The sequence below is a fragment of the Nuphar pumila genome, chromosome 2 (genome assembly GCF_984573655.1).
Source record: "Nuphar pumila chromosome 2, dmNupPumi1.hap1.1, whole genome shotgun sequence".
NCBI lineage: Eukaryota > Viridiplantae > Streptophyta > Magnoliopsida > Nymphaeales > Nymphaeaceae > Nuphar > Nuphar pumila.
The window spans coordinates 78525624-78537401 of NC_143250.1; the positions used below are offsets into that span (position 1 = coordinate 78525624).

At 40.7% G+C, this 11778-nt stretch overlaps 1 protein-coding gene across 1 annotated transcript; it reads right to left on the reverse strand.

The window, feature by feature from the left end:
• Positions 1 to 254: 254 nt before the first annotated feature.
• Positions 255 to 5860, reverse strand: LOC149845793 (alanine--glyoxylate aminotransferase 2 homolog 3, mitochondrial-like). Its single transcript, XM_089996007.1, has 9 exons — positions 5502 to 5860; positions 3404 to 3634; positions 3131 to 3304; positions 2552 to 2695; positions 2258 to 2437; positions 1735 to 1960; positions 1185 to 1298; positions 717 to 803; positions 255 to 636 (listed from the first exon to the last, which is right to left on the reverse strand). The coding sequence occupies exons 1-9, from the start codon at positions 5739 to 5741 to the stop codon at positions 593 to 595; spliced, it is 1440 nt and encodes a 479-aa protein (XP_089852133.1). The 5' UTR covers positions 5742 to 5860; the 3' UTR covers positions 255 to 592.
• Between the last annotated feature and the right edge of the window lie 5918 nt (positions 5861 to 11778).

Here is an 11778-nt window from a genome sequence, read left to right on the forward strand (position 1 = left end):
TTTGAAACATGCAAGTTGGTTTTACAAGTGCTTCAAAAAACAATGGGGCACAATGTATCAAAATTTCATGACTTGAAATCATATGATCCAAAGTGTTATCCTTGGCAAACAAATCATGTACAATACATCTGTGAGGTAAGATTGGGTGGATAGATGAGAGAAAGTAAGAATCATCATCTCGCGCATGCACATGCGAACTTCACATAGAATCGACGTTCTCCCACATTGAAATCTTGACAATAAGATGATGCTTTACCAGAAATGAAATAATTTCATCCAACAGGAAACAATACCATCAAAACTAATGAGAATGTCATGCACAGAGTCCGCATCCAAGTATAAGGTGCCTGCTTTTGAAGAGAGAGACACTGAGTTGGTGTCCCAGCTCCACATGTACGATCAATGTTCCTATGTCTGAGGAGAATGGGAGACATCGAGATGGTGTTTCACCTTCTCCATTTTTTTTTGTGATCACTTATTTCTTTCAAAAGCAGTGCAATCTCTAGTATACAATCAAATCGAGTCACACACACATAGGTGGAAGCATAGAGGGATAGGTAGGTTTATAGACAACTGGATAGCTTCAAAGAACTTAGAGCCCCGCCATTGAATGATCCATGACATCCACAAGGAAATCTGCAATTGAAAATCAGTCTTAAACTTGGAGCACAAGGTATGGTTTATTGAGAAAATGTAGAGTTTCAAATGGAACATACCAGCATCTTCCTTTGTGAAGCAAAGAGGTGGTGTGATTCTAAAGACGTTGCCATGAAAGCCACCTTTCCCCACTAACACGCCCATATCTGTTTCAAAGTAAACCAGTAAAAGAAAAAAAAATGATCAATGGCAAAACACCTATAAGAACATATAGGGGCCATCTAACATTAAAACCACCGAGCTTATTTATATTCTTTCACAATACACGGGCATAGAGTATATGATTTAACCCTTTAGCTGATCGCCCATGATCTGAACATAACAGGTCGTGTTTAATGATTCTTAACAAGTAACCCATACTTCCAATCGGATACCAAAACATTTTACATCAAATTGTCATTGAAGTCAATTTTCTTGTGAAATAGAGGATGAGTCAGCAGCAGTAGCGAACCAGTTAGGCCCATCCAAACGAGAGAGAGAGAGAGAGAGAGAGAGAGAGAGAGAGAGAGAGAGAGAGAGAGAGAGACCTTTCATTTTGTCCATGACATGCAATATCTCAGCTTTGGCAGGAGTCTTCAGCTGGCGATCATTAACAAGTTCAACCCCAATCATTAGACCGCGTCCCCTCACATCTCCAATAACTGAAAAGCATGTTAATTCACAACATGATCAAGCATCAAGGCACCGTAAATCACAATAGAACTATAGTAGTAGTAGCAGTATAAAAAACAGTGCTCTTAATAGCATCAGTAGCATACTAGCAGCTGTAACAGCAACTAGTAGCAGCAACATTAAAAAAATCTGCTATATTTCACCAACTAATGATTTAAGAAAATGTTACCCATGGAAAATGGTGTAAGCAATCGTTTCTGTAAACAATCTGAGCCATTTTTTTTCCAAACTTGTGAAATCATGTTAAATTCAAAGAAATGAGGCTTTATTACGAAGCCTCTTTCATTGGCTGATAAACCCATCTTCTATGTGACAATGTTTCAGCAGTTCAATGCTGTGCATCTTACAAGGTTAAGGTGAAACAACTAACATTTCTTGCTAAAAGAAAATATTCTAGAAACTTACTTTCATACTTGTCCTGGAGGGACTTAAGGCTCTCTTTCAAATAAGACCCAACACTCAGAGCATTTTCTTGAAGATTTTCCCTCTCAATTACTCTCAGAACAGCAAGGCCTCCAGCAGTGCACACCGGATTCCCACCAAAGGTATTAAAGTAACAACGTTGAGTCAAAACTTGAGCAATCTCAATAGTAGTAATCACAGCCCCAAGAGGAATCCCATTTCCAATGCCCTAATTATCCATGTAGTTGACAAAAAGAACAATTTGAATTCAGCATTACACCTCTGAAACACTAATTTATGGCAAAGAGAAGGAAAGTAAAAGGGGACTTTGTTCATATTTCAGTCATAAATTTCAGGAATGTACAAATAAAATGCTGTATTTATGATTGTCACCATCAAAATGATCTTTGGTTTCTTAAAGAATCAACTTACACTTTTATTTCTAGTCAAACGCTGTTTCTTTAACTGAAAAACCAACATATCAACCATGTTAAAACATAATGCTGCAAGCATTCACATTTTATACCTTCGCCATTGTGACTATATCAGGAACAACACCATGAGATTCAAATCCCCAGAAATTGCTTCCAGTGCGGGCAAAACCAGATTGTACTTCATCAGCTATACAAACACCACCTGCTTTCTTGATGGTGTTATACACAGCAGGAAGATATCCTGGTGCCAACTCAACTATGCCACCTACACCCTACAGAGTCCCAAGTAATGGAGTAAATAAACAGGAAAAGAGATTAACCAAAAGAATCAAACATGACAGAAAAACAGTGAATGAAGAAATATTGATGACAGTGAACAGACATGCCTGTATTGCTTCTGAAACAAATCCAGCAACACACCCGCAAGTTCCATAATCTATGATATCTTGTACATCTTTTGCATACTTCTCTCCATCTGAACCAAAAATACCTCTATATGGGTCTGGGTTCAATGCATGGTGCACTCCACTCTGTTCAGAAATTCATCAAGAAAGTGCATAAACAACCCTTACCACATGTGCATATAAACTAACATGAAGTATGTTGTCAAATTTAATATATTGTGACACAACAAAGTCAATGACTAGATCAAACTTCACTGTCATGATTAGTTAAAATGAGAAACGACTCATCTCAAGGCCTAGGCCCTCACTTGGGTCAACCCATTTGGCTTTTACCCACCATTGAAATATAACATAGTGCACAAAGTCAAAACCTTAATGTTCATTTCATTATCCTGTCGCTCTTGAATCCAACTTGCAAGCATTAAAAGGTAAATAAATTTCTAAAGATAAAAATACATAAAAATATGCAAATATGAGTAAAAATTATAAATACATCATTTATAATTCTGTAGATTGCCATAAAGAAAAAAACTACAGGAACCGCAGAAACATTGAACATACCTGTACAGAAACTTTGAACTTCCAAATAGACTGAGCGGTTGCACACATTGTTCCAGCTGCATTTCCATGGTAAGCATTTCGAACTGATATAATGTCATGATGACCAGTATACAGGCGTGCAATCATCATGGCGAGTTCATTGGCCTCTGTACCAGAATTTGTGAAGAAAACAACCTGGAGAGCATTTAAAAGCAAGGCATATGAACCTTCCTTGTGGCTAAGGAACTGCAGAGAAGATGCTGACTATAAACTAGAGAATGCTACCAACTATACCTTAAGTTTTTCAGGAAACTTGGATGCTAATGCTTCGGCAAACTCAGCAATAGCATGATTAAGATACAGTACAGTGGAGTGTTGCAAACGCCTTGTTTGATTTACAATGGATTCTACAACTTCTGGGTGACAATGTCCACAACAAACAGTAGCGATGCCTCCAAACGCGTCAAGATAGCGACGGCCATTTTCATCAAATAAGTATTGCATCTTGCCTTCAACAACATTCAACTGAAAAAATGCACCATGACATATTCATCAGCTGGGGATCATGCTCATGGTGGAAAGTAGAACATGCACCAAAGTCAAGTGCCTAAGCGGTTAAACTGCTATTAATACTGTATACTTTGGGCATGTTTGCAATGCCCTGTGATTCTTGAATCCTGTGAATGTAAATCACAATCACCATTTTTCTCAAGGTTAGGGAAACATGAAAAAGTACAAGCTGTGATTGTGATTGTCAACCGTAATCATTTTGGCCTTTTTTTCCTTGAATCATATAAACACAGCATCTACTTTATCAAGCTTCTACTTTCTCACCTGTGACTAAAGCCAACGTGCCTTTAAATTCAATTTTCTTATCCTCTTTTGAAATATCGAGGGTGTTTTTTCATAGATTAGAAAGAGCACAAGAAGAAAAATGAACCTTTGACAATCGTGAGCATTAGATATATGATAAGAAATGTCAAAGTTTTTTATTAAATTGATAAAGTCTGAAGCATGTTTTTTTAGTAAATAAGTAATGGTTTACATCTGAAGGTTCAGATTAAGCAAAAGCAAAAGGACACTTGCAACTATGTTTTTCTGAAGAGGTTAGGACGGTTAAGAGATCAAACCGGTTAGTACCTCTCTCTCTCTCTCTCTCTCTCTCTCTCTCTGCCTAGCCTGGGAACCGGCCGGGTCCCAGTTCGTAAGGTTCTGACTCGTGTGAATAACACTAATCTAGACATACCGTCTCTTTTCTTTTCTTTTTTCTTTTATCCCTCCCTCTTTTATAATTGGGTAGTCTAAGCTCGGATATGAAACCAAGAATCTGTGGACCCTACCGATTCAGCAAAATGGCATCCGGTCATCCCTACCGTCATACCTATGGATGTTTGATCTACATGGTTTATTCAGTAAAGATTGGCATTTAAATCGTCAGAACTTGTGTATAAGTTTTTTTGGCGATTAAAATATCAACCGTTTTTAAAAACACTAATTAAAAAAAAATCATGTTTTTCATGCAAAAGTCGATTCCTCTAGAATCGACCGTGACGTGGGGTCAGATTTAACCAGAACAACTTGCAAAAATGAAACCCCCATATCCCTTCCCCGCCCACTCTCACAAAAACGGGCGCCACTTTTGGCCTTTTAATAATCACAAATCCTGCACTTAGGCCAACTTCGGCGAGGAAATTCATGGGATATTTTGAAAGTCTAGTTTTCCTCGGTAACATCTCGTCGGTACATAAAAGTAAATAAAAATATGAGTAATATATAAAAACAAATGATATTCTAAAGATAAGGAGTAGACCATGGACAAATTCAAGCGACATTTTTCCTTTTTTTTTCTAATTGTCATCCACCAGCCGAGTAAGGACGGCCCATGAGGTGACTCAGCAGACCAAGAATCGGTTCATCGACACCTACGGATCCGACTCTTCCCGTGAGTTACGAAAACCTCAAGGTGTGGTTCACCCCACCAGAAATGATTCCAAATCAATGCGATCTGGAATAATGTAATTCGGAATCAACAAGGACCCCTTGTGATTCCTTTTTTTCTTGTAAATAAGGAAATGTCTCGTTAATATTCCACCAAAATGAGTGACATTTTCTGACTTTTGTTATGACGTGAGAGAAGAATCAACGTCTCATAGGGTTTCGACATCATTGAAGAGTGAATGGGTGAAAACGGAAAAACAGCCATAACCAATCTTATCGATGATCGATAAGCTAGAAAGGCTAAATTTTAGGAAGGAAACCGGACAGTGCACACATCCGTCAGGAACATTCCACAAATGCACGCATATGATAAATTAAGAGCGAGAAAAATAATTCAAGATATATAAAAAAGGACAAGATTAAAAGGAAAAAGGGTGAGGGGAGGGATTATTACTGGTTGCTTGTAGAAGTGGAACATGGAAGGACTGAGGAATGTGGTCCGCTTGCGGAGGATGTCAGCGGCAGGAGGCCCATCGTAGGGAAGGGGCGTGTAGTCGAAGGCGGGCATCCTCGGCAGCACTCCTTCATCAGCCAAGACCCTCTCCGTCGCGCGGGAGAATGGCCTCGCCACATTGCGATTTCGAAGGATGATTCCCTTCCCCAAGGGCACGATCCTCCTGCTCATTCTATGCATTCTGATAATGTTTTTTCCTTTTCCTTTATTTGGTCGAGCGAGATAATCAATCAAAACAAGAACGGTATTCACCAATAATGGTGGACGAGAGGAGAAAAAGAAGGGTGGGTTGAGGAGGAGCGGTGAGATCCAAACGACGGAGAAGACAGTTATTTATAAAAACGCCGTTTTAGAGAGAGAGAGAGAGAGAGAGCTTTCCTTTTCTTTGTATTTTTTTTATGGTTCACTATGATAAAGTTTGCGGCTGGGTTGTTGCATAATTTACGACACCAATACTTCAAATATTACAATCTCATCAGCCCTCCTTTCCCAGTGCCCTTACACTTTACCCCTCTTTGTGTGAAACTTTTCACCTAAGAGATATTATTGGGTCGGGTTTGACCCGGACACAACCCATACCAAACTTTATAGGGTCCAGCTTTGGTGATAACAAGGAGGTCCCATTATAATCTTGGCCAGACTCAAAAGGTCCTATTGATATATGGAGCCACATATGGTTTGTGAATTTTCATACCAGACCTGGTTCTGACACAAGTTCTATCTAAGATCTAAAATTTTCAATGTAAAAGAATTAAAAAATATTATTTTATGATGTAAAGTCTGGGTCCGATTCATCTAATGCTTATAGGATCTGGTATAGTTTTTCTTATGATGAGTTTGATTAGACCTGGTACCAGGATCTCAGATCAGATTTATATTTGGTCTCACTTGGGTCCAAACCAAACCTGACCCATTGACAACGTAGATGTTAAGTGGTTTGGATTCAAGTCAGATATCACAAACAGTACACACCAATCTATTCCTGAGGATTGGATAACACAAGCAGTATTTGCTTAGTAATTGGATATGGATTTGGTACAGTGTTACATTCCAATCTGAATCCAAAACCGAACATCCATAAATGTTATGCCAATCAGCATTTAAGCTATTTCGAATATAGTTCATTTCTAGCTATCTTTTCATCCAAATCTAAGTCCAATATCTGATTATAATGGATTCAGCAATGGGTATATCCGAACCAAATGCCACCAGCTTATGCCCTTATTTCCAAGTTAGAATCTATTCATAAGACATCCCTTTCAGAGTTCAGTTATACATTAATCTCATGTGGAAGACTAAACTTTCTCAAGGGTAAAAATGAAAAAAAGACCAACGGGCCCCACTTGTTACGCAGGAGCAGTTTCTGCACGTCACCTTGTTCTGGGACGTTGCAAGTTCCAATCTCAATGGTATTAGTATAACTGGTAGGGATCTGCCTAACCCCAACTTTCTCTGTAAAAAAAAAATGAAAAAAAAGGTTTGTATTATGGCAAATGTGGTAGGTATACCACATTTTTTTTTAAAGAGAAAGCTGGGGTTAGGCAGACCCCTATGAGTTATGCAACTATACCACAGGGATTCTAACTAGGGATGGCAGTGGGGCAGGGCGGGGGACAAGGTCTCCACCCCCACCCCGCCTCAAGATTAGAACCTTCATCCCCGCCTCCATCCCCGGCGGGGATGAATTTTAACCTCCACCCCCGCCTTCATCCTCGTTTCATGTCCTCCATTCTCGGTTCAAACGGGGATGAGGCAAGGCGGGATGGGGATGAGGCGTGGAAAAGTGGCAGGGACGGGGCGGGGCGGGGATGAGGCAGGGCGGGGCAGGGCAGCGAAAAGGGTATGTCCATCCCCCCCTCCATCCCCGAACGGGGATGGATTTTAACCTTCGTCCCCACCTCCATCCTGGTTCCATACCCTTCATCCCCGGTCACGGGGCGGGGCGGGGCGGGGCTCCGCTTTCCCCCGTTTCACTGCCATCCCTAATTCTAACTTGCAACGTCCCAACACAAGGTGACGTACACTAATCGCTCAAGCCACGTGAAAATTTGAGGTGCTATATGATTGCACAAATATTTGTGGATTAAGCATTTGATCACCTTTCATCTTGAGGACAGGCTTATCAAGGACTGATGAAGGGCAATCAGGTGCTTAATGCACAAATTTTATGCCATGTGTTAGCACCCGATCCCAACTCTCATGCCACCGTTGGTAGGTATACCACATCTTCGCTATAGGGGAGGGGTCATCAGAACTTGGCCTATTACAATATCCAGAGTACATGGGCTTGCGTCTCTGCAAGGTAAAACTCTGGGTTGAGAGCAGGAGAAACCAGCTTTACCTGTTCCAACCGTATTACTTAACTTTCCTTGTTTCTTGTTAGCTTAGCCTACAATAACTAATATTAGATTAATGGCTTTGCATGGAAGAGGGATTAGAAGATCGCCAAAGTGACCAACCCTCAGTGGCCATTTCATTGTCTAAGAGTCACATGGTCTTTGTTAACCTTAGGCCTCAAACTGATGACGCTCCTTAACCTGGGAAGTTAAAGAAATTTATTTATTTTATTGAAAGGCAAGCTGGGGATTGGCTAGGGGTGGCAATCCGGTAGGGTTGGTGGGTCAACACGACGGGTTGGTGGGTCAGCATACCTCAACACGAACCCGACCTGTTTATTAAACGGGTCGGCTGTGGCAAACACGAACCCGACACATTTATTAAATGGGTAACCCGAAAAGACACGGTTAACCCGTTTAATAAACGGGTCGAGTCGGGTAAACGGGTTGGTGGGTTGTCAGGTTGGTTTCGGGTAAGCAGGTAAACTGGTTGGCGGGTGGGTCGAGGTCAGGTAAACGGGTTGGCAGGCGGGTTGGTGGGTCGGGTCGGGTTCGGGTAAATGGGTCGACGAGCCACTACCGGGCAGTGCTCCAATCCCTGTCGCCCATCTTCGTCGGGAAAGCCGACCAGCTCCACCAGATCATCACCATCGTCTCCGAAGCTGCGAAGCAGTCACTGAAGAGGAAGGGGCTCCACTTCCCACCTGGTGGAAGCCCGAGTACATGTGCGCCAAATGGCTCTCCCCCTACGAGTGGACAAAGTCGAGCCAGGGCGAAGAGGAGAAGAAGGCCGCCACCACCATCGCCATGAAACCCTCTGACCTCTCTACCTCCAGATTTTCCGACGAGTTCGAATTGCGCTTTAGCGACAATTTCGGCCAGGGAAAGGACGCCATCGGTGGTGGTGGTCAGATAAGGGTGGTGGTGACGGAGTGGACGCCGCCGACGATCAAGCTGAAGAATGCCCACAAGGAAGGCAAGATCGTCGTCGGATTAGCCTCTGTTCTCCGAGAGAAACCCTAAATGCCTAATCAAGTATTCAAAAGAAAAAAGAACCCAAAGGTAAATGGATAAAAGGGTTGGCGGGTCGGGTTCGAGTAAACGGGTTGACCCGCCCGCCTAACCCGTTTATTAAACGGCTCAGATGGGTTGGCATACCCGTAACACAAACCTGATCCGTTTAATAAGCGGGTCGACCCGTTTACGACACAAACTCGTTTAAGCGAAACCCAAACCGCCTAAGAAGCGGGTTGGCGGGTCGTGTCATAAATTGCCACCCCTAGGTTAGGCAGACCCCTACCGGTTATACAATGTGACGTGAACTAGCTGCTCCTATAGAAAAGTGAGCCATGTTGGTAAAGAAATTTATTCTAGAAGCTAGCTTTTCATTTTTTTAAGTGTGTTTCCTACAAAACTTTCCAAACTTAATAAAAATTGCGCGATACAAACGAGCTGTAAAAGGAGCACATAGATTTCAAGCTTCCAAGGGTTCGATAACTACGGGTTCGAAGCAGGTTATATGTCCCCCCCCCCCCCCCCCGAACAGGGCAGTTAGCTACATCTCATGTTCGGGGGTCCCAAAGAGCACCACGTATGTAAGCATGTGCGTCTCGTATCCCCATGTTTGTCAGCATTAATTAGCGTTGGAGTTTGATGCGATTGCAAAGACTTAAGTACCCTCTCCTCCATTGGTGCCAAAAAAATGACGATTCTTGAAAAAGAGTGGTTGTAAAGACTTAAGTGCCCCAAAGATGATTATTTAAGACACAGTCTCTGCACTGCAGGATTATCTGAGAAAGAAATCTCCCCTGGAGGAGGCCATGAACATCAACCCTCTCACTCTCTCTCTCCCTTCTATTTCTGCTTCTATGCACATCCAACAGAAGATCTTACATTGCTCCATCAAGCACCGGCTGACCTGCACATTGACTATTGTGGAGCCTGATTCAGAGTTTTTACCCTTACAGGAGGAGGGTTTGGGGGCTCATCCCAGCGTGGGTAGCATCATTCAACTAAATGAGTTGTAGATCCTGATTCAGAGTTTTTACCCTTATAGGAGAGGGGTCTGGGGGCTCCTCCCAACGTGGGTAGCATCATTCAACTTGAAGAGTTGTGGAGTCTGATTCAAAGTTTTTACCCTTACAGAAAAGGGGGGTCTGAGGGCTCCTCCCAGCGTGGGTAGCATCATTCAACTTGAAGAGTTGTGGAGTCTGATTCAGAGTTTTTACCCTTTGTGATCATCGCAAAATTTTTCCTATTCTCTTGTGGTTTCTCTCTCTTCCTTCTCTTTTCCTTTTCTAACCTCTATTCTCCTCCTTTTTGAAGGGAGAAGAATAAAAGAAAGAAAAGAGAAAGAGAAGAGAAAAGAAAGAAAGAAAGAGAGAAGATGAACTCTTTTGCGGGTTTTCACTTGACCTTGATTTGAAAAGAATTTAGAAATTTAACTCGCCTCCGTTTTGAAAATTTGCGGGAAAAATGGATAGACGGGATTCGCTCGTCGATACGAGGTTTGACCGTTCCTGGCGCCTTTACCAGGGGTAATCAAACCAAGGATCGAATCTATGCCTTTTGCTTTGCCTAAATATAATCTAAGAATTTATTCTAACTCTAAAAGATCTAAATGCACAAAGAATCAGGCTTGTGCAATGCAAGGATGTATGCTCTTTTGAAAGACATTTTGAAAATTTCCAAGTTATTCTGAGATGAACTTGATAAGGGAGTGAATGAATGATTGAATCTAACTTTAGAACTTGAGATAGACCAGAGAAGTTCTAAGTCTTTGAAGTAAATCAGAATTAGAAGGATAAATCTTTAATTTTGAGAAGGAATGATTTGAAGCTTTGAAAATGAGGTTTTCACAGTCGGAAAATGGACTTTGAATTTGAACCTGAATTTAAGAAAGGAAAATGAACATTTGAGATAGAATTGAATTTAGATTTTTAAGTTTGGAATGGATCTGAGATAATCAAATGGTATTTAAAAATAGAAATGGATTTAAGGAGTTTTGGATGAGATCTGAAAATGAAATTGGATTTGAAATCTAGATTTGAGAATGGAATTGGATCTAAAGATGGATTTAAAATCTGAGATCTGAGATCCGATATAAAATTGGGTTATGGATCCTAAGATGGATTTGGATCTGAAGTCTGAAATCCAAATGTAGAATTGGGTTCTGGATCCTAACATGAATTTGGATCTGAAGTCTGAGATCCAAAGTAGAGTTGGATTCTGGATCCTAACATGGATTTGGATCTGAAGTCTAAGATCCAAAGTGAAATTGGAGTCTGGGTCCTAAAGGAGAATTGGATCCGAAGTCTGAGATCCAAAAGTGGAATTGGACTCTGGATCCTAAAGAGGAATTGGATCTGAAGTTCGAGATCCAATATGAGAGTTGAATCCTGGATCCTAAAGAGGAATTGGATCTGAAGTCTGAGATCCAATATGAGTGTTGAATCCTGGATCCTAAAATGGATTTGGAGTTAAATTCAAAAAGATGAATCAAGAATTTCCAAGTTTAATTTGAACTTGGAAAATTAATTGAATCTTGAATATACAAATGAATTTCAAAGTTAAATTGGGTTTTAAATTTAAGATAGAATTTGGAATTTGAAATAAAGATGATTTTGAAGTTTCAAAGTCAAATGGGACTTTTAAATTGAATTTTTGAATCCTTTTGAGAAAATAGAATTGAATTTGAATTTATAAATAGGATTTGATCTGAGAAATGAAGAAAAGAATTACTTGGATTTTATGAAGAAGAATTTAAAAAATATGATGCAATTCTATCCTAAATGATGAATGAATTTAAAGAATTTGAAATTGGATTTTGAAAAGCTATTTCATTCTTTGGATGAATTAAAATAAGATTGAAGATATAATAC

Bases quoted from the DNA above. Each gene is read 5' to 3' on its own strand.
- LOC149845793 (XM_089996007.1), bottom strand. From the start codon at position 5,741: ATGCATAGAATGAGCAGGAGGATCGTGCCCTTGGGGAAGGGAATCATC. The intron at 3,635-5,501 runs GTAATAATCCCT...GCATTTTTTCAG, and splicing joins TCCACTTCTACAAGCAACCA to TTGAATGTTGTTGAAGGCAA. The intron at 1,299-1,734 runs GTAAGTTTCTAG...CATGCTTTTCAG, and splicing joins CCTCCAGGACAAGTATGAAA to TTATTGGAGATGTGAGGGGA.